The 23,418-nt window shown below is 32.3% G+C and overlaps 2 protein-coding genes across 8 annotated transcripts; both read left to right on the top strand.

The window, feature by feature from the left end:
- The first annotated feature begins 1,227 nt into the window (after positions 1-1,227).
- Positions 1,228-13,984, top strand: LOC120068066 (uncharacterized lipoprotein syc1174_c-like). 7 transcript variants are annotated; one of them, XM_039019740.1, is made up of 11 exons: positions 1,228-1,383; positions 1,495-1,629; positions 2,683-2,799; positions 2,922-3,065; positions 3,360-3,536; positions 4,067-4,207; positions 5,839-6,024; positions 6,193-6,264; positions 8,155-8,320; positions 8,625-8,681; positions 9,457-9,538. In XM_039019740.1, exons 1-9 carry the CDS (start codon positions 1,258-1,260, stop codon positions 8,317-8,319), a joined length of 1,263 nt encoding a protein of 420 aa, XP_038875668.1. In that variant the 5' UTR covers positions 1,228-1,257; the 3' UTR covers position 8,320; positions 8,625-8,681; positions 9,457-9,538. The 7 variants fall into 7 exon arrangements, with proteins under 7 accessions (XP_038875668.1, XP_038875669.1, XP_038875667.1 ...); XM_039019741.1 differs by having other exon boundaries at positions 2,937-3,065; positions 9,377-9,461; XM_039019739.1 differs by having other exon boundaries at positions 9,377-9,461.
- Positions 13,985-15,476: 1,492 nt separating this feature from the next.
- LOC120067936 (putative calcium-binding protein CML23) lies at positions 15,477-16,260 on the top strand. Its single transcript, XM_039019581.1, has one exon. The coding sequence runs from the start codon at positions 15,768-15,770 to the stop codon at positions 16,173-16,175; it is 408 nt and encodes a 135-aa protein (XP_038875509.1). The 5' UTR covers positions 15,477-15,767; the 3' UTR covers positions 16,176-16,260.
- Positions 16,261-23,418: the final 7,158 nt, after the last annotated feature.

Genomic DNA, 23,418 nt, shown 5'->3' with positions numbered 1-23,418 from the left:
CAGTGTGTGAAAATAGAGAAAGTAACAGATTTTTTTTTTCTTTCTACATAAAAAGGTTTTGAGAGCTTTATCATCTTCCTTCTTCTATCTTCTCTATCAAATTCTCTCTATTTCAAAATAGTCAGAGTCCACAAACTCCTAGGTTCTCATCTAGAGAATACTGAGGTAGCCATCGTGATGGTGCTCGTCAGTTCGAGGGATTCAATTGAAGAATTGTTCTTTAAAGGTATGGGTTCTGAACCCTAATTTTATTTTTCTGTATTTTTTCAAGCACGCCGTAATTTTTAATTAAATGCATAATTTTCTATTCTTCTATGAAAATTCTGTGTTCTGTGAATTTTGAGAATTTGAGACGATCCTCACTTCCGCTCAAGGACCTCTAACAGGGATCCTTCGCTCTTTACTTTGAATATTGGAAAATCTACTCTTAATTTTATATATGCTCCAAAGTATATTGACAATGTTTTAAGATATATTGACATATATATCATAACATAGGAGGAATATATTACCGTCACAAGTGATACCTAAATATATACATAAACACTCGGTATATAAAACTAAATAAACAATGGAATATATTACATCAAAACCAATAATACTAAAAATAAAAAAGGTATATATCACATAATATTAAAAACCAAACATGAAAAACGAAGAGACGCTAGAAACCGTGAAATGGAAAATAAAATAATGCGTTTTATCTTTCTAATTGAAAAATAAAAAAGAAAATTAAATCCTTTTTCTCTCCAAATAAAAATAGAAAAAAATATATTAAATTCATTTTCTCCCTCATAATAAATGTATTTATCTCCCTATTATTAAGGGAACTTCGAAAATAGGAAAATAAAGGTGACTCATTAATGAAAAAATATAATTATACAATTAAATACGATGAAAAAGGAAAATAGAAAAAAAAAAGAAGTAGGAAAAGGGAAAATTTGTACAAAAATAACACTAAAAGTCTTTATTGAAAAAATTTAAAATTAAAGACATTTTTAAAAATATATGACTAAAGATGTTTTTTTTAATGTAAAAATCCATTTTCTATATGAATGGGATTGTAATGTTTCTTGGGTTGAATTCTAGAAAGGAAGTAGCCCCTTTTCGTAAAATCTTGGACCTAGAATTTATCTGGGCCGCTCGAATTGGGCTTCAATGGGCCCAAATTATGGCGTCTTTGTTATATTTCTCTTAAATTCAATTTTGTAAGAAAAATCCGCGGCATTTTCATTTTTCATATTGGTACCATCAGAAATGTCCCTTCATCTCAGTTATCCACTCCCGATATTCCCCCGCCGGAATGGATTCCCGACCAAATCTCAGTCATCGGCGGCGAAGTCGATCGTCTCCTGCTCCGCTGTCAAACGCTACATCGCCGGAGTGAGTTTGCCTCTTTAATATCCCTTCCTTCATTTCCACATAGGATACAGTTTTTCGAAATTCAAATTACTGCGTCCATTCGTTTCCAATTGTCTGTAAATGAATACGCAGTGTAAGAGGCAGTATACGAGTGTGATGATAGTCCCGACGGGCGTAGGCGCTGCCATTGGTGGATATGCAGGTGATGCTCTGCCGATTGCTCGTGCCCTCGCCTCCGTTGTCGATTGCCTTATAACTCACCCTAACGTAATTTTTTTCACATTTCCTTGATATTTTACGATTTTAAGTTTTGATTTAAAAAAATATATTGATAAGTAATATGTGTAATTTTACAGAATGTTGTTGCAAAGTAAATTATGTAATTAGTTCACAACTTCACATGTTACTTTTCTAGTCATTCTTCAACAGTAGTAGTGTATGATTTTAGTTGTGGATACTATCATAAGAAGTGTAATAGTTACTTTAATATTTTTGTTGGAATATTTGTTTTATTTAATTGTATTTTATCACATTTGTATTATTATTATTTTTTAAATTATAAAATAGAACAAATAATTGTATTCAGACTGAAAAGTTCACATAAGTATTGTATAATTCTTTATCTTGATTGTTGGAAGATCAGTTGGTTGTAAAATATTAGTTCATTCTTGGAAATGTAATTTTACCCCCTTTAGTCTCTTAACTTATCTGATTAATACAATAGCTTATTCCCTTTTAATTTTAATATATCGACATGTATTTTTAAATAAACTAAAATGTTTTTTTTCTTGGAAGAATTAGATTCTATATTATTAAATGAGTATATATACATAAACTAACACATAAAGAATTGTATAATGTTTAAAATTGGATAAATTAATTAGGTTACAAAATTAAGTAAATAACTTATTTTTTCCTTTTTTTGATGGTAGGAGTATAATAGTATATAATGCTTAATTTTATTTATAGTGTAGGAGGCTAAAACAAGCAGAAAAAGATGTAGGTTAACATTATTATATTTGAAATTGGTTTCAAATTTTCTCACAAGCTTCTATAGAATGATGTCTATTGGCTAATTCCAAGATTGAATGTATGCTTTATCTAAAATGAAAAGATTATTTATTTAAAGAAATATATAATTCCATCAAACATAGAATTATCTGAGGTTTGAATCCTCCTTGTCTCTTGCCAATTTGTGCATAACTCAATAATTCAGATGTACATGCCTTTTCACATTTGTTTTACGAAGAAGTCTCCTCCTCCCACTTTTATCTGTGTACCGAAGAAGTGCTTGTATTTGACTTGGGGAATTCTTTTTAGGTGCTTAATGCAGCAATGCTTTATTGGCCGATGGACAATGTGCTTTATGTTGAAGGCTATGCACTAGATCGGTTTGCAGAAGGTTCATGGGCCCTCAAACCTGTTCACCAAAATCGGGTATATGTTAATTAATGTGCTTATCTTTTCTTTGAACGAGCTGTCAAATGTCGTATTTTGCAAGCCTAGTGGTGTCAGGTATGCATCACTGACTTCCCTGCAACATGATAATGTATTTTTAGAGTTTAGTGAAGCAGGTAGGATTGGTTCTTGATGCTGGAATGGAGGAAGAGCTTCGAATTCGTCACTTGCAAGTGGCTGATGCTGCTAGAGCTTCTCTTGGATTGCCTGTGATGGAATATGTTGTCACAGATACACCTCTAATGGTATTATTTTTGTACTCACATGAGATATCTAATTTAACTTGGCTAATTCACGCCTACTGAGTACTTAAAGCTAATAATATCTATAGTCCGAATCTCATAAGCTGGTTAATTTCGAGTATTTTGACCACGAGGAACACTAAATTGCTGATAGTTTGCTTTCAAGATCAGTTCTGTGTGCCTCAACAGGAAAAATCACAATTTTTTTTAATAAAAAATTTTGAACCTTTTTTATTTTTGTTTTTGTTTTTAATGTATGATTATAAAAGTTGAGATGTACTGTTTGATAATTGATAGGTAGAGAAGTGGATTGATCCAATAACTGGGCAATCAACTGGGAGGATTAGACATCCTGCCTCACTGCTTAGAGCCGTGCAAACATTAATGAATGGGTCAAAGGTGGATGCAGTTGCAGTTGTTGGACGGTTTCCAGACGATGATGTTGAAGAGACAGATAATTATCGACAAGGGATGGTATGGAAATTCCTTGGTTATTCCGATGCTTGTTATACGTTATTTGGGTCAGACATTTTCCGCTGCTTCTACCGGTGAACTTTTGTGAGCTGTTGAGGATACTTTTTGGTGTATACTATGAAATAGGCCATAAATGTTGACCCTGCATATAGTTGAATCTTGTATGCTAGAAAGTTAGAAACCATTAGTACGCCCTGAAGTTGTAGTTAGAACTGATATTACTTCAAAGGCTAGCTCTCCAGTTGAATTTTGTCCTTTGATTTGATAAAACTATTTTTGATATTAAATATTTTATGAGTCTCCTAACCATTGTCAATTTGATTTGATGAAATCAGAGGTTTTTTTTAGACATTTCTATTGGTAGGGTTTTAAAGAACTCAAGTTATACTAATAAGATAAGGACATATTGTCTTCATGTGCTTTTTTTGGTAATGAAATATTTAAGTAAACAATCTAAGGAACAGTTCTGAGATGTATATCTACTTTTTCTTTCTAGTTATATCTAATATTTTTCAATCTGCCATTTGAAGGGAGTCGATACTTTGGCAGGGGTTGAGGCTATTATCAGCCACCTTGTGGTGAAGGAGTTTCAGATTCCATGCGCACATGCTCCTGCCTTGTCGCCTACTCCCTTATGCACATCTCTATCTCCAAAATCAGCAGCAGAGGAGGTTAGTAAAACGCTGGACTTATCCTCTCGGTTATTGTGTGTACTGGACTATAGTTTATAGGGAAATAGTCCCTTTTCTTATTTTTAACTTTTAACTCTATTTTTCTTTAAAGAAAAAAAAGAAGCGGTTAGTTGGGGGCAAGAAAGAAGTTGCTACTTTCTGTCGATGAGTATTAAAGTACTCCTACTTGAAGTTCTCAAAACAATGTGACTAATCGCTTCTTTGGCTTAGGGATAAGGGTTGCAACCCTTTGGAAAGTGGTTGCCTTTGGCTTCCACTCTTTTTCTCATTTGTCAAATGTTTTGTTGGAGAGGGCTCATTGTTTATTTTTGGGAAGATTTTTTTTTTTTTGGATAGGAAATGAGATAATATATTCAAACAAGACAAAAGAAGAACACGACCTAAGGGCAAGGGGTTGAGGGAATCCTTCTCCAATGAACTAACAAATGAGAATCTTCCAATTGTTAAAAATTATCAAAAGGCTGTAATAACAAAAGGATTTTGTGTGCTTTGTACACCACTAAGAGGATGTAAGTTGAACAAAAGCCCAAAAAGAATAAAAAAAAGACAAACTATCTTAAAAAATTCTACTATTTCTCTCTTTCCAAATGCACCATAAGAGAGATCTCGTGGCACATCTCCACAACACTTTTCCTTTCCCACTGAACGCAGCACTATCAAGCTCTTCAAGGAGTCAATTGTCAACTTTGTTAGGGAGACAACTCTCCACCCCAAAAATGCTAAATAGGAGAGACCACCCCTTGTAAACAAAATCATTGTGCAGGAATAAATGATCCAAAGTTTCCTCATTTTTGAAGCAAATACAGCAAATCGAAGGAGAAAGCGAATTGGTGGGTGGGCAATAAACCTCTTTGTGAGTTGTTCTGCATTTATATCACCTTTCAGTTAAGAAGTTGCATTTTGTGGTTTCTATTTTACCGTGTACGGATCCCTTTGCCTCATTGTAGTTAGGTTTTATGCATCACTTTTCTGTTAGAGAGGCGTTAGATATTGTGGGTCTTGTTTTGATTCTTGAGGATCAACAAATGTTCTGTGGGAGGAGTAATTTTAGGCTTTGGACTCCTGACCCTTCTAAGGGTTATGTTGCAATTCTTTCTTTCCTTTGTTGTTCATCCTGTTCCCTCTCTAATTGCCTCTACTCTCTCCTCCATCTAGAAGGTTTCCTTAGGAAGGTACATTTTTTTGTGTGGCAGATTTTACATGAGAGAGTCAACACTATAGGCTAGATGTTCTTCCCTTGTGTTGTCCCTGCAGTGATGTTATTGGTAGGTGTCAAGCTGACTTATATCGCTTGTTGTGGGGTTGTCATTTTGTTCAGTTACTCTTGGTAGTATATTTCTCTGCAATATGTTAGAAATCACTTATTTAACAAGAGGAAATAATGATTTGTAGGATACATTTGAGAAAAATAAAAGAAAAGAAATCACAAACCAAAGTTAATTACTTGGGAAAACTTTTGACAGCATTTGCTCTGATCTGAAGTATGTTCACTATAAACGACATCAACCCAACTGCTTATTTTCCTTATCTTTTGTTCTTGGTGGTAAATCTGTCTCGTTCTCTTCTCTTTCTCATTCTCATGCTTTCGAGGCCTCAATTCTGTGCAACAGTTAGGATTCACATTCTTACCATGTGTACTTTCTGGGCTAAGTAATGCGCCTCAATACTTGAGCAAGAATTTTGATTCATTGGGGAAGGACTGCATATTGGCAAATGATGTCGATAGTGTCATTGTACCTATAAATGCATGTGGAGGGGATGGCACTCTTGCTTTTGCCAGAAGCAAAGAGTACAAGGTATCAAATTTATGAACTTAATACATTGTAAACGTGCAGATGGGTCTGGTGCGGATACATGCTTTTTAGAAGTAATATCTAACCAATGACATCAGTACATTTCAATTCTAAGATACTGCTTTGGATTACTACTTTGACATTAATTAAATAATGTTAACTTTGTCGCAGCCACTTATTATTGCGGTGGAGGAAAATGAAACAGTTCTTAGCGATTCTCCAATGTCACTTGGGATTGAGGCGGTATGCATTGGAAAACTTCTGCAACTTTTATCTTCTTCTCTTTTGCGGTTGATGCAGAAGAAACTGTAATTGAAACAATCTGGAAGTCAAAATATTGAGTTCTAGTGATCTTACATCCTCCTACAAACTGGCCAAAGTTGGCCACAAAATGATTTTTAAACGAGGACAGATGGTATAACCGGTGGTGCCCCACATAGGGGTTTCTCTCCCACCCAATGATCTTACCAAAAATACGTCTCTCTACCATCCCCTACCACACACCGAACCCAAGGAACAAAAGAAGGGAGCTCTTTCAAAATATCTTTCCAAAGATACCGGAAGGTGTCCTTAATCCCTTTATCCAACCACTTGAAAGGGTGAGTGCCATGTTTACTTTCAATAATCCTTCTCCAAAGAAAGTTAGGCTCAGCGGAAAAGCGCTAGAGCCATTTGGCTAAAAGGGTTTTGTTACGAACCCTTGGGACCCTTGGGTTCCGGGTCTTCTAAAATCTTTGGAAAGATATTTCGAAAGAGCTCCCTTCTTTTGTTCTTTGGGTTTGGTGTGTGGTGGGGGATGGTGTAGAGAAGTATTTTTGAGAAGATCATTGGGTGGGGGAGAAACTCCTATGTGGGGCATTTCCTCGGTTATACCATTTGTCCTCGTTTAAAAATCATTTTGTGGCCAACTTTCTTATGTGGACAGGGAGCTCTTGTTCATTTTTCTGCGGGTTCTGTTGTACTCTTTCCAATAGGGAAACGATGGATATAGTTGCTCTCCTCTCTCTCTTCAGAAGTCATCTCTTCTGTCTTGGGAGGCGGGATGTGAGAGTTTGGAGTCCTAACCCTTTGGATGGGTTCTTGTGCAAGTCTTCCTTTTTGTGTCTGGTTAATCCTTCTCATTTGAGTGAGTTGGTTTTTTCATTCTCATGGAGAATTAAGATCCCTAGAAAGATTAGATTCTTTACTTGGCAGGTTCTTCATAGGCATATCAGTACTTTGGATAGGCTTTTTAGGAAGATGCCTTCGCTGGTTTGCCCCTTCTGTTGTACTCTTTGCTGAAAGGTGGAGGAAGACTCAGATCATATTTTTTGGCACTGTGAGTTTGCGAGCCTTGTTTGGGGCTACTTTTTCCAGACTTTCGGTTGGATGTGTGCTCGTCACAGAGGTTTTAGAGAGATGATCGTCCTCCTCAATCTGCCGTTTGGGGAGAGAGGGCGTTTTCTCTGGCTTGCTAGTTTGTGCTATAGTTTGGGTTTTGTGGGGTGAGAGGAATAGTAGGGTGTTTAAGGGACTTGAGAGGGATGCTAGGGAGAGTTGGTCTCTTGTTCGCTTTCATATGTCTCACTAGGTTTCAATTTTGAAGGTTTTTTATAATTATTCGATTGATATGATCTTGTTTAGTTGGAGTCCCTTGTAGTGAGATTTCCCTTTTTTGTGGGCTGGTTTTTGTATGCCCATACATTCTTTCAATTTTTCTCAATGAAAGTCGTTCTTATTAAAAAAAAAAAAAAGAAAAGAAAAAAAACAGGCCAGAGTTGAAATTGATGAAAGAAGAAAAAAGGTTGTGGAACCTTTTAAAACCAAAGTCGAGCTATTATGATCTGTCTTCTATGGCATTTGGTCGCTGTAGTGTTTGTGATTAAGTTAAATCTCCCTCCCATAAAATTGGTCTTAGCTCATGGACCGAAGAAAAAAAACCCTACAAACTCTGATGGGGTTATGGAAAAAAAAGAAGAGAAAATCCTAGAGGTTAGCTGTCCATTATTTTTGACATAAACTAAAAAACATTCGTGATTTTTATAAACAATATGTTAAATCATCCTAATTCCTAATGGTAGTTATAAAACATATATTATAGAAACTTGTGCAGAAAGATATTTGTCACGCCGTGTAACTAAGCATCTTGTGCAGGTAAAAGTCTCAAATTATTGGGAAGCCATAGGTGTTGTTGCAGCTCACAAGGCAGGAATAGATCCTTATTCCCTTCGAAGAAATAGAATCAACAACATTAATTGCATTTCCAGTACATCTCCTAATGGCCACGCAGTTTCAAGTGCTCTTCAACAATTCAACTGAGGTATCTAATAAGCAATATTGCGTATGATTATAAATGTTATTTCGTTCATCCCATAAAGCATCATTCCTTGGTTCAAGATGTACAACTAGTCAATATAAAATGTTATAAAGGGAACAGCATATTTCGAAATATCATCACTCATGGGACTTGTTATGTGATGTCTAATGTGTTTTCTTTGATGCATCTAGTATAATTGTTCGATATCTTGATTTGGGATATGTGATAAACAGCTAAATTTGAACATTGTTTTTTTAAGCTTGGATTTTGAACTTGATCGGCTAAATATGAATGTTGCTTTCTGCAGGATCTGTTGAATTCACCTACAAAAGTTGGTTATTCATATTCAACTCCTACTCACCAGGTAGATTTTATTTGGTTAAATTATATTTTTTGTATTTTACTCCTTGTGTCAGTTTTTTGTCCCGTATTTTTTAATCTTATATTTTAATCCCTATAGTTAAGTTGAATTTTCTGATTTTCTCAATAGTCTCCTACCACTTCTAAATGAATTAAGTTTTTATAGAAAATTTAATCTTAATAAGAAATTAATGTAAATAATAAAACCAATATAAATGAAGAAGTTAACTAGTTTAGGTCAGTTTCTTGTTAAAACCAACGTTATTCCTCACTAATAGGGATTATATAGAAGATTTAACCAAACTATAGAACAGATATTGTTCTCAAGCCTTGTGTTTTGGCAGTTTTATGGAGAGAGACAGCTGTGTTTACCATAGTATTTAATAGGATAAAATATTATTCAGAATGATATCCTCAAAGTTTGTATAACTATCATATTTCATCAGCCAACCAAATTGCTTCATAATATATCATATTAAGACAGTGTCAAAGTCAATCAAAATTGGATTGGCCATTGTTGTAGCAATCTGAATCATTACCTTCCTGGCTTCCCAATTCATTAAAATATGTTTGTTGATGGAAACGTGAAAAGTTTCAAAAGGAACAAACAATTTAAAAACAAACAACACAAACTTCTCCTTGAGATTCTGATTGCTTTCTCCAAAGAAAAACTAAACACCTAGGTGTGGCAATGAGCAGGGAAGTTGTTGGAGACGGTCAGCGGCGTGCTTTAGCGCTGCAACTTCTTGACCTGGTACGTGACTTTGTTCTGATGTCAGGGAGGTCCATTGCTGGCGCCGGAGATGTCATGAAGAAAGACTGCACCGATCTCATTCGTCGGATTGCTCTCCTGATTCATCTGGCGGAGGAGATCACAAACTTTTGTAGTGGCAGCGGGGAGAATTTTGAGGCATTGAATGATGATGGGTCTTCTTCATCATCTTCTTCGTTGGATTGCCTTTCGGAAGTGGTCGGAGCAATTCAGGCAGCAAAGCGGCTTCTGTACATGGCTTTGACTTTCTCTGTATACGACGAGGAAGGTTGTGGTGCGACTTCGACGGTGAGTTTGATCATTATCGTTGTCTTTCTGTTGTCATTAGATTACATTGTTTGTGTGTTTGAATTGGAAAACGAAAGTCAACAGAGCTGGAAGTGGAACTTCCATAGTTCGATTGATGTAATAACTCAGCACTTCTGAGTTTTTGATTCAGTGCAGTTTTGGCAAATTTTTTTGGCTGCTAAAGCGTTTCTGTTTGCTTTGCTTTGATTTTGCGAGAAATTTCATTCCTACGTGTTGCAGCTGTTTTTGTGGTGGTCGTCGTTTTTTTTTTTTTTTTTTTTGAAAATTTAAAAAGATATATATTTAGGCACGATCCTCATATTTAAGCATTCCATATAATTTTTCAATTCTTTTTTAGTGGGTTGTCCAAAGATTTGTTTATAACAAGAGAATTCAACTTTCAGGCTTCCATTCCATTGATAAAGTTATATAGTTTTTCTTCTTTTACCTTTATATTTGAAAATATTTTATTTTAGTTTTAAAATTTAAAACTATTTAGATCATGTTTGAGGAATCATTTTTAAAAGTGATTTTAATGGAAATAGTTTGTTTCCAAGTGATTTACTAAAAGAGATTTTCATAGGATGTTTGGTTTTATACTTTTAATTTGTGATTATCATATTATTCAAATTGATTTTAAATTATTCAAAACATATTGGAGAGTAATTACGAATACTACATAAGCGATTTAATGATTTCAAAATTACCTTCAAATATGTCCTTATGGTTGATAATTTGTTTTATAAGATACAAAATATTTCTTAGTCTATCTATTTTTGAACTTAACACCGAGGTGTATGTGAATTGGAACCTAAAGCTTATTTGATAACTATTGTTTTTTGTTTTTTCGTTTTGGAAAATCTCCCGCTTTTGAGTTTAATTGTCTTAGCTATTTACTTTCTAAAATATATTTTTAAAAAACCTAAATTCGAAAATCTAAAAAGGGTATTATTTTTGAAATTTGATTAAAAATTCAAATCTTAACTTAAAAGAAAAAAGACTAAAATATAAAGAAACGGCAAGAAAATTAGTATGAGAAACAGAGAGCTAAAGAATGAAATTGTTATTGAATAAGTCTCAATTTTTATGAATTTTTTGTTTGTTAAATACAAAATGGAAATTTAACTGTCAATTACATGTGGTCAATGGTTTATTTTATTTTTGATACAAAGTGGCGAGTTCTAGAGCCAATTGAGAGAAGGAAGAGAAATGTCAACAATAATAAATATTCTTTTTCTTAGCTAATTTAACAAAAAAAAAAACATTGTGGAAAGTTCAATTAGCTTACATTAGCAACCACATCATCATTTTGTTAAGCTAACAAATCATTAACTTGAGAAACAACTAGAAACAGATTTCAAAACCAACTATAATTGAAATTCAAACTAGACCAAACATGTCACTTTTGGATTCTCCAATATCAAATAAAAATATCTTAAGGATTAAATTCTTAAAAACTAAGTTCAAAATTTTGGACCAAAAGTATAAGATACATCAATGAATATATATTTTCATGATTACTGCAGAAAAGTTTAAATAAAATTAAAAGAAAATCTCGATTACGATTACGATTCTGAATATTCAAAATTGTATAGAAGGTTTCAATTACATCTAGAGCTTTTAATTTTATGTTTGATAGACTTTTGCCATTAAATTCGTCAATTCGTTAGTTAATTATTAATTGGGAATTTGTGGTGAAATATGACAACCGAAGAGGATAATATATATATATATAAAATGAAAAAATGGATTATTATATTTTCTTTTAATTCCACTCTGAAGTTTTGCTAATGTTCTTAATAATCTGCTTTGTTCGAATTAAGGAGGAAGCTACCAAAAAATTGGTTCTACAATTTCAATACGTGACAACAAGATTGGAAACTGCACTTTCAAATCTGCCGTACGACCACTTTTGTGTCTCAGACGAAGTACAAGAACAGGTAAACATAACATCCTCATTCCTATCATTAAAGGAAACCGAAGTCTCTTCGAGAAGTTTAGATGTTTGATAGCATGAGATTTCATCTCAAAACTAATTGATAATAAGAGAAGTAACCCATCTATCTTATAAGAAGTATGGGAAATTTTCTAACATTAGATATATTAGCAAAAGAAAAGATCTATGGTATATAAGTGAGGATAATTTGAATAGTCTCTTCCTCGAATAATGTTTGAGAAAGTTATTGTTTTGTTTGTTAAGGTTGATTTGGTTAGAGCTCAATTGAGGAGAGCATCAAACAAGTATGAATCTATGTCTAACCCTGCAGAAAAGAAGCTTCAAACTCGAGGTTCTGTAAAATGGATGATCAATAATGATGTCAAGAGTATTTCTAGTGTTGATGATGGAGATGTAGAGTCTCAGCATCATCCTCGGAACTGCAATTATCCGACTAGTTTCGATTCGGTGAATTCTTGTTTTGATGAGAGTTCAAGTGTTGTTCATTCTGATATGGAAGATGTTCTAGCCAGCAAGAGCCAAGATGAGGTTAGGAAGCCTATTGAAGTTGACATTCCTGAAAACTTCTTGTGCCCCATTTCCTTTGAGTTGATGTTGGATCCCGTCATCTGCTCGACCGGACAGGTACAATCACCATTGATTGAATCTTTGTTTAAGTATTGATATAATTAAATGTATCGTAACCCATCCATTTAAGTTTTTAAGTTGATTGGTGATTTAACTGTTCTATTTTTTTGTTTGGCTTTTATGAAAGCTTTTAACCAAACATGTTTTCACTTAATTTAGTTCGAAAAAGAAAAAAAGTTAAAATGAAACCGTTTTGGAATGGGGCTCGGACGGATTTTGTTGGAATGAGATTCGTATTTATATTGTTTACTATTTTATCCTTAGGATTTAGAGGAGTGTGCTATGTAAACTTTATAGTTATATTGGTGCCTTTGAATCTATATTCTTATGTTTTTCTGTAACACACTAAATCTCTGTTTCGATTTCTCTTCTTTCTACGTTTTTTGTTTTCTTTGTTTGTCAATTTCATAACCGTCTTAATTATGATCCTTTGTAGACATATGAAAGATCCAACGTACAAAATTGGATAGACAGAGGAAATAGAACATGTCCAAAAACTCAGGAGCAGCTCCAAACTCTGATCCTCACTCCAAATTTTCTAATGAGAAAACTGATAGCTGAATGGTGTGAAGAGCACAATGTGAAGCTAGAGGAAGGATTAACCAGCAGGAAATTTAAGAAGTATAGATCCTTCGAAGACGACTGCCGAAGGACTCTGCCGATAAAAACTCTCGTTCGACACCTTTCATTCGGGTCAATTCAGGAGCAGAAAATAGCTGTAACCGAGATTCGAAAACTATCGAAAAGCAGCTCAGATCATAGAGTTGAAATAGCAGAAGCAGGAGCAATCCCACAGCTGGTTAACCTTTTAACTTCAGAAGATATTGTAACACAAGAGAATGCAATGTCTTGCATTCTCAACCTTTCACTTCATGAGCAAAACAAGAGACTTGTTATGCTTTCTGGTGCTGTTTCTTACATTTCCAAAGTCCTCAAAGTTGGGAGCATGGAAGGGAGAGAGTGTGCTGCTGCGACGATTTACAGCTTGTCGTTAGCCGATGAGAACAAGGCAATAATCGGGGCTTCAGGTGTGATACCGGACCTGTTAGAAATTCTCGAGATCGGTAGCCCGAGAGGGCAGAAAGATGCTGCAGGAGCTCTATTGAATTTGTGTATGTACCAAGGGAACAAGGGCAGGGCTTTGAAGGCTGGGATTGTCAGACCATTGTTGAAAATACTCTCTGATCCAAATGGATCTTTGGTTGATGATGCTCTCTATATAATGTCAGTTCTTTGCGGCCACCCAGAAGCGAAAGCTGCAATGGCGAATGCGAATACGCTGCTCGTATTGACCGATGTTCTGAAGATGGGATCCTCTCGCAGCAAGGAAAATGCAGCTGCAGTTCTGCTTGCATTGTGCAAGGGAGATTGGGAGAAGCTGGAATGGTTAACTAGGCTTGGCGCAATGGCGTCGTTGATGAAACTTGCGGAGAACGGCACGGGGAGAGCGAGGCGGAAGGCTGCTTCATTGTTGGAACAACTCAGAAAGTCATGAACAAGATTCAAATCAGTTTCTGCTGTGCTCTGAGAGCCTCAGTTCTTCTATGGCCTTCTTTTTCTTTTTGACATTTACATAAAAAACAATGTGAATAGTTTTATTTTTCTTTTGAGTTTATCATATTCAAGTCTGTTTTTGCTAGTTTATGCATTTTTTTTGTCTCAAGTTTTCTACGATCAAAGTTTAAACTTTAATTGTATAATCTTTTCTTATATAATTCACAAGTTTGAATAATTGAAGATGAGGTCTCTTGGCTATGTTCACATTTACTTATCGATGAAACTTTTGCTAATAAACAGAATAATTAGTTGGATTTAATGGGGATTTTCAAATAGAAAAATAAGGAAACTATTTACACAAAATAGCAAATATTTAATTTTATTTGATAGAAGTTGATAAAAGTTGATAGAAGCTTGTTAGTGTCTATTAGTAATAGAACTTGATAGAAGTATATCACTCAAACTATGTGACAGAAACTATGTGACAAACGCAGATAGAAATTGTTTTTTTGCCATTTCTACAAATAGTTTGACATTTTTTTTTCTAAATGTAAAAATTTTATGAGTTTAAAAAATAATAAAGACTAAATAGTGAAATGAAATTCTTGAGAAAGCAAATAAGAAGCATTTTTGGAAAATACAAGGGAAAATTAATAATCTTGAAGCATCCATGAAATTCCATATAAGTCCATATATAGTAGAAGAAGATTCTTGATTGTAATTTTGGAAGTCAATGAATGTTGAGAGAAATTGCATGGATGAATCCTTCCCCTTTTAATTTTTTGACTTTTTGATATGGAAAAAAAAAATGACTCAAGGTTTTTCTTTACCTACAAATTCTAAATTTAAAGTTTCAATTTAATAAAATTGAAAGTTAAGGAAAAAAATTCAAAAAATTCAAAAAAATTACATATAGTTAGAGATGTCCACGGGCAGGGCTAGATTGGGAATGCCATTCTCCATCTTCATTCCAACTCCCTATTTTATTCCACATCCTCTTGAAATTCCTCACGGGGATTGAGACGGGATTCTCTTCTCTGCGGGGAATTCGCAGGGATTGGGTTCTTTTTTTCCGTTACATTTTTTTTTTTTTTTTTGTAAAAAGTCAATTAATTTAAATAAAGTAAATTTTAATTAAATAATTAATTTTATTAGTTTATTATGGTTAGTTTTATATGACAATTTGAATTTAAAGATAAATTACTCAAATTTTGGCCTAAAAAAATAATTTTTTTAGTAGAAAGAAATAAATATAAATCAAATTATTCACATATACAATCTAAATTTAAATATTCAATTTAAACAAATTCATTATCTTTTCCAAAAAATAGTCAAATATGAAATTTAAATGCAATATTTATATAATAATAATAATAATAACAACATTAAATAACTATACTAAATAAATATGTAATACCATTTGTTATTGTTTATATATAGTTGTTACTATTACGGCTAAGACCGTTGGATCTCATTTGATTACATTTATTAATAGTAATGGAAAAAATAACAATAAATATGAAAGATTCATAACAATAATGATAAATATAATAAATTTATAATTTTAAGTAAATGTGATAAAAAACAATCTTAATCCGATCAACTATGATTCATTTACTAATGAAATCTATTATGATTACTCTAATTTAATTAGAAATTGATAAACGCAATCTTGATATTGGCTCAATCGACAGGAGCTCTGATCATTAAAAGAAAAAAAAGGTGAAAAAGAAGGGGGGAGGAGCGTTGCGTTTTCCTAAAACTTTGTGATCCACCGCCTACCGCCGCCACGGGATGGAACCAACCACGGCCCCCCCTTGTTTCTTTTGTTAAAATATACTGTTCACACGCAATCCCAACGCGCAAATTCCCTCTCCATATAAACATCTCCATCTCCATTACCCATTTCATCAATCAAATCCTTCATCCAATTCAATATCCAATTACCCATGGACAAATTCACACTACTATTCAACACCATTGACACCGACTGCGACGGCAAGGTCTCCCCTCACGATCTCCTCACCCGTCTCCCGCCCCTGACAGGGGAGGACCTTACCGAGGTGGACGCCGCCGCGGCTGTGGCTGCCTTCGATTGGAACGGCGACGGGCTGCTGGACATGGAGGAGTTTGGGAGGTTGGTGGAGGGGGATGATGAAGAAGAGGTGAGAGAGGCTTTCCAGATGTATGAAATGGAGGGATTGGGAGTCATTACGCCGGTGAGTTTGCGCCGGATGCTCAGCCGCCTTGGGGAGTCGAGGAGCGTCGGCGATTGCAAGAAAATGATCGCTAAATTTGATGTCAATGGCGATGGAGTTTTGTGTTTCGATGAATTTAGGACTATGATGTTGCTCTGAAATTTTCACCCCTAATCTCTTTTTGTGTTTGGGGAAAAATGGGTATTCTAATTTACAACCATTTAATTAATTATTTATTTTTTAAGAAATACAGATTTTCAGGGAATGTATTTATTAGAATTACAACACTCTTTTATTTATTATTTAGGTTTAAATATTAGCTTGTATTTTTAATTTTGGTTCATATATTCTCAAAATTTTCATTTTGTTACACAAACTACTCATTAATGTAAATTATACTTTATGTTTACGAGTCCTAATTCACCTTATTAGTATTTTCTTTCATTTTCTATATTTTTTTTCTCTTTTTTGCTATTTTTCTTTATTGTATTCTTAATATTTGTTTATTCTTCCACTCAAAGGGTATGCTGATTATTCAATAATAAACATAAAAAATAATATTATCCTAGATTACTTACATGTTAGTGAGAAGTCAAATCTTTAACTTTGAAGTTGATAGGACAAACACCCGTTATAATTTATTATAAGCAATTAACTTCCTTTATTAGTATTCATATTGATAATTTACAAAATTAAGACCCGTTTGGTAACCATTTTATTTTTGTTCAATTTCCTCCTCATTTCTTACCATGATTTGTATATTTATTTAAGTACAATGATTTTAAATTCTTAGATAAATTCCAAAAATAAAAACAAAATTTTAAAAGCTATTTTTTTTAGTTTTCAATGCTTGGTTTTTTAAATCATAGGTAAAAAGTGACAACAAAGAAAGAAATTTTGAGATAGAAATAGTGTTTATAGACTTAATTTTAAAAAGGAAAAAAAACTAAAAACCAAATAGTTACCAAAAGGCCATAACTTTTTATGTATGTATCAACCTTAATATTTTAATTCTTAATTTTAAATACTTCTCAATTTTCAGCAAGTAAATATCTTAATTTTTTAACTTAACCTCAACTTCATTTTTAATTCTAAATATTTTTTACTCGTTATTTAATAAGAAATTTTCAATTTTAATTTTACATTCTATTTCAATTCATTTGGTCAATTTTTTCCGAGTTAATTAGATTTTTGGGGTTGAATTTTATTTTAATTAGGTAAAAGGGGTAAGGTAAAATGGATTTTTTTGTCTTTATCCAAATGTGTCTCGCATTCTGGATTATTTTATTATTTTTTCAATTCATTAAAAAAAAAAAAAAGGTCTGAATGCGACAATAATAATAAAATTTTTATTATTATTGTCTTCTTCCTGTTCCACTTTTGTCTTCTTCCCCTTCATTTCCAACTTAAAACCCCTAAATAAACTTCATTTCTTCTTCTTCCTTTACAAACAACAAACACTCGAATTCTATTTTCTTCCCTTCATTTCTTCATCTTCTTCCTTTACAAATAACAAACACCCGAATCCTATTTTCTTCCTTTCATTTCTTCACCTTCTTCATTTATTTTCAAATACTGATCATCTTCTGCCTTCATTTTCAAACACCCAAGAAACAAACTTCTATCTTCATATTTTCTCCCCATATTTTCTTCCCATTTCAAATTTAACGACAATCGCAATTTCCACCTTCATATTATTAATTTGTTTTAGTATAGTATTTTATTTGGTAAGTTGATATATTTTTGTTATTTAACAAAAAAAAAAAAAAAGTTTTTGATAATCTATACTGATTTTTTAAATATTTATTTTGTTTACAGTAGATATTATTGAAGAAAAGTTCTATAAACCATCATTCAAAGTTTTTTTTAGTAAGGTGCAATATTTTTCTTTTAATAAGTTGATATATTTTTTTTTATAGTGGGTTAATTTCTTTTGTATTGATTCTCATAATTTTTTTTACATTGGTTTAATTTCATAGATTTTTATAAGGGAAAATTACATGTGATTAACATTGTGTTATATATGTTCGAGTTAACTATTAAAAATAGGTTATTAGACTTCTAAATGATTCTAGATTTTTTTTAAAAAAATCACTAAGTCAATGACTTAGTAAATTCAAAATCAAATGTACTAACGGGTTAATTGGAAAAATAAGGTACTTTACAAAGATAATTAAACAAAAAGACACTTTTAAAACTATTTTGATAAATATGGTATTACTATTATTTTTGTTCATATTGAAATGATTAGCTTTGAAAGAGAAAAATTTTACATTTGAAATCATCAATAATTTATTTTTCTCTTATTTTTTAGCATCATATGTAAGAGAAAAATAATAAAAATCACATTTTCCATATCATGTAAAATGAGAGATTTTTTTACTAGAAAAAAAATAATTTTCTCTATACTTTTAGTAAAAATAATCTAACTCAAATTTTTTCAAAATCAAAATTTATTTTTAATTCACATTCAAAGAAAAAAAATCTAATATTATCTAAAAATCTATTTCACATCAAATACCTATCTATATTTATCACACGTAAAAGAAAAAGGTTTGCAATTAGGAGCATAATCAAACATTTTTTTTTTTCATTTTGCCAAAATTTTAAAATTTATTAATAGTTTTAAATGTAAAATTAAGAATATGTTCCTAATGGAAAAAATAGTGATATTACTTTATTTTTTGGAGAAAAGAAAAAAAAATAAAACCAATGATATTCTTTTTTAATAAAAAGAATTAAAGAAAGAAAATGAAATCCAAAATTAGGTATTTAAATAAGAATTTAAAGTTAATAGTAGTATTGGTATAAATTACATCCTTTATTTATTTACGTGATGAGTAAATGTTTATATCTTATAACTATTATTCAAAGTAATGTAATAAATCAAGCATTAAATTCTACACAAACCTATGCTATTAAATGTTTAATGATAAATGGATTAAAAAAATATATGGAATAGGATTTTAATGAAAATTTAAAAAAAAATGTATACATACATATAAACGTTTTATTTTATAATGGATTAATTGGAGAATTTATTTTATAGTGGATTAATTGGAGAATTTATTTTATAGTGGATTGATTGGAGAATTTATTTTATAGTTGGTTAATTGGACGTTTTATTTCTCAAATGAAACAAAAATTTAAAATGTCCATAATTTTGTATTGATTTTTTTTTTTTTGTTTATAGTAGCTATTATTTCTGAGAAAAACTCTATAATCAAGTCATTCAAAGGTTGTGTATATTTGGGATGTTGCAACAAATTCCTCAACCTTGCAATCAAATCATTCAAAAATTAGTGAAATCCCATATCGTGTGATGCGTCAATTTGGGATGTTGCAACAAATTCCTTAACCTTGCAATACAGACGCCTGACTCCATTCACACGATCTAAGGGGCAGTATGAGCGAGATTAAATTGCATATTTGGCTCCTCAAATCTCAATATGAGAAAATCGTCAAAGTTTGGTTGTTAATAGACCTCTTATTAACAATAGTGTAGATACTGGGCCTGGATATATTGAATGGTATTCCACTGTGAGCAGCCAATACATAATGAAAGCAGGAGCATCCTAATACTTGTTGGTATGAGTTTATTGTTTACTAGGATTGTTTGATTTTATTTCTTCATTGCACACTAAAATAAATTTTAAAGTCGTTAACTTGTTATTCAATTCTTTTTCAGGCTGAACTTCTAAATTTGACATTATCTGCTAAAAGAGCCCTGCGTAGACTTACCTCTATATATCGAGTGCAATATTTCGATGGTGATGTTTCAATGGAAGAATAAGGTGATCTAGCAAGACATCAGGATATTCCTATTCGACCTAATGTTCAGAATGAATATCCAGCAACACCATTCGATCATTTTACACATACTTCCATGATGTCCTCTCCCTCAACATTTGAATTTTTTCCAACAACCCTCAATACACTAAATATGGAAGAAGAACAAACTTCACATGTCCATCCAGATGTCCATGACCACTATGTGACATACTGACATCGTGGTGAGGGTATACATTTTATAAAGGAAAGCCAACCATCAAGTGTAAGAGGTCGTGGCGATCGTGGACACCATGTGACTCAACATGATCGATTTAGGCATAATAGAGGATCTTCTTCTAGTCGTGAATAAAGAAAATTGTACATATAATTAAATTTATTAATGAAATTCAAACACGAAAATGCACTTGCAGACTACAACACATCCTAAAGAACCTTGAATATTATTTACAATAGTAAAAAATTAATATCTATATTTTTGTATAAGTTTCTAACAACTTTAAACAAAAACAATAATTTAAAATTAAAAATTAATATTAAGTATATCAAATCAATCATAGAAATTTCTTAATCTCAAAGTAACATTATTGTTTATACTGTTAAAAAACTAGTAATATTACTATTAAAATAAAAAACGAGATTAGTGAGATAGTTGATTTTAGGTAACAATGATTTAGAATTAAACATAATATATTAATTGTAAAAAAACATAAGTAATGAAAGAGTTAATTTTTGGGTTGTTAAAAGAATGAAAAAAATAAAAGCAAAAATAATTTTCTTTTTTTATTATTATTTATGAATGTGTCTCTTTCTTAATTTTTTTTTTTTAATGAAGAGACGCATTCATATGGAGAAAAAATAATAATAATAAAATAATCCAGAGTGCGTCGAGACGCATTCAGACAAAGACAAAAAAATACCTCCTTTTACCTAAATAAGTTGAAAACTACCCCTTTTACCTAACTAAAATAAAATTCAATCCCAAAAATCTAATTAACCCATTTTTTCCTAACTTTAAATTTTATTGGATGTCACATCAATAAAAAGAATAAAAAATATTTGTTAAACAAAGGTAAATTTAAATATTTGAATGTCACCTCAAGATACGAATAAATTTTGTAAGAAATTCTGAAGATATCAATTAACCTTCAAAAAGTTGAAGATTCAATTTTGATAACAAACTCCATAGCTCTCAAAACAAAATCACATTTAAAAGATAAAAGGATGAAATGACAAAAACTAGAAGTTATATTTCACTATAAAAGTTGATACAAACACAAATTCACTTTCATGAACTAAATTGCTTCTGAAATTTCATGTGAGCAACTCCATAACAAAGCCATAGTTCAAAAGAAAAACAAGGTCTAAATCTCAATTTAATTGAACACTCTGAATCCTTAAATTCTCAAGTTTATTTTATTTTGTTGCTAATTTTTAAAATTTTTATTCTAGCCTCTAATCTTTTAACAAAAACACTCTTTTCAATCTTGTATTACTTCTCAATCTTAAATTATAATGTTTAGTAACATCTTTAGATTATTTATTTATTTTTTTGGAGTGAAATAGAAAGGACCAAGAGGAAGAAAAAATGGGCAAATTGCAAAAACCACAATTGAAATATGATGGTAGTTGCAATTGCACTCTTAAACTTTCAACCATGAAAATTAGATCCATTACTACAAATTTTATGTTACTTGACACTTGCAACTTTTAATTACTTGATATTTTAAATATACTTTTTTAATAATAAAACGTCAAGAAAAATTGAAACAAATGCAGAAGTTCACATTTTTTCGGATTGTTTTCATGCTAACATAAAACTTGAAGTTTATAAAATGTCAAGTTTGTTATGTTATTAATTGATACATTTTAAATATCAAGTATCATATTAATTTTTAATAATTACTTAAACGTTTTACCTTCTCACAACAATAGCTTCATCTCTTCTTCTAATCCCTTCACATGTGGTCGCTCTACACTTTTCCTTCTCTCCATTCTTCACCATCTCTATTCAAGCGCCATCCATCTGAAGGAACTCTTATACAAGAGTACCTCTGAGCAGAAGTGGATCTTTCCAAAAACATTGTGACAGAATTACCACATTTACATTCACATATACAGATATGCACCATAATACTAAATTACCGACATGCTTAGAGATAAATAAACAGGAGAACAAGTAAACTTACCAGTTGAAGACTCTCTTCGCATCAAATCTCACTTTCGCTGAAACGGCAAGCTATCGTTCAACAACACCCAATCGTCTACCACGAGCAGTCTCCATACGAACAGATGAAAAAAAGGGACGACACCACCACTTGGAATCCTCAATATTTTCGGAGTGAGAATTCAAAGAGTGGGCTCTATTCGGATTTGGTAGAGGAGAAGAGGAAAAGAGATTGTATACAACAATCGAGCAAGTGGGAGAAAGACTCGTCTATTATATAGACAAAATGCTTGATTGTTTAGGTGAAATATACGATCGTGTAGGAAAAGCTAAGCTATTGTCTATACGATCATTTAGTAAAGCTCAGGCGCTAAAGGAAAAGCTAAGCGATCGTCTATATGATCTTTTAGTGAAGCTCGGGCGCTAAACGATCGCTTAGTAAAAGATAAGCAATTGTATAGTAAATAGCGCGCGTGGGTGTAAGCAATCGTTCAGTAAACAACACTATCGTATAAGCTCTGATTTACTAAGCGATGACTCTCTAGAATCGCAACACACGGTGAGCTATTTAAGCGTCTCAAAACGATTCTTCATCTTACTCATCAGTTACGAAAACAAAAGAGATGCCGACCAATTATCCCATAACTGTCCAATTAATAAATAATAAATATAATTAAATTATATTCATAACCTATGGTTTAATATCATATATTAACCATAGTATTTTTCCTCCACTATATATAAATCATATTTATATCCAATTTTCACTAAATTAGTATATCTCATACATAAAGTCAATTATATCATATATAATTAACTAGTTCAATTATATCATATATAATCGAACTCCCTCTTGTCAATTTGAACATTTTAAACTGACCCACAATCTGATCCTTAACTTATATCCAAGCTATCAAGGGGACTTTATGGACCTAGGGCTTGAAGCTTCAACAGTACGTGAATAACTGACTAAACTCTTTAGCCACGATATCCACCATCCGTTAACTTTTAGGCATTCTACTAAAGACCGACAACTGAACTCTTTTTACCATAACTATATTTCTATGTCCATCGGATATAACCAATCATTAGTACGATGACCCTTCACAGATGCTCGTAAGTACAACTGGGTCAATTTACCATTTTGCCCTTATAGTTACATCTTACTTCTTAAGTACCACTGGTCCCTCTAATGAACAATACAACATAGTCCTACTATGTGTGAACACCTCTCGAGCCATGAAAAGGTGTGTGGCACCACATTGTTCATGCCCCCGGGTGCAATCTATTTTCTACTTCGGGGAAGGAGTGAACTCCATCTTGTATAGCTGAGTTCCCAACTCCCAAATAAGACGAATCCCCAAAGTGGTAAGTTTGAGTTGGCGCTCTGGCCATTCGCACCCAAGCAAATCAAAGGACCGCCCTCAATAGTAGGAGTTTCCAACT

The sequence above is a fragment of the Benincasa hispida genome, chromosome 12, assembly GCF_009727055.1.
Source record: "Benincasa hispida cultivar B227 chromosome 12, ASM972705v1, whole genome shotgun sequence".
NCBI classification, from domain to species: domain Eukaryota; kingdom Viridiplantae; phylum Streptophyta; class Magnoliopsida; order Cucurbitales; family Cucurbitaceae; genus Benincasa; species Benincasa hispida.
The sequence above is the reverse complement of the archived record's forward strand: the minus strand, read 5'-3'. Positions and strand labels throughout refer to the sequence as shown.

What these genes read in the sequence shown, in the direction of transcription:
- LOC120067936 (XM_039019581.1), top strand. Translation starts at nt 15,768, where the DNA reads ATGGACAAATTCACACTACTATTCAACACCATTGACACCGACTGCGAC.
- LOC120068066 (XM_039019735.1), top strand. Translation starts at nt 9,369, where the DNA reads ATGAGCAGGGAAGTTGTTGGAGACGGTCAGCGGCGTGCTTTAGCGCTG. An exon ending in GTTGTGGTGCGACTTCGACG is followed by an intron (nt 9,738 to 11,560) that starts GTGAGTTTGATC and finishes GTTCGAATTAAG; the next exon opens with GAGGAAGCTACCAAAAAATT. An exon ending in CAGACGAAGTACAAGAACAG is followed by an intron (nt 11,678 to 11,937) that starts GTAAACATAACA and finishes TTGTTTGTTAAG; the next exon opens with GTTGATTTGGTTAGAGCTCA.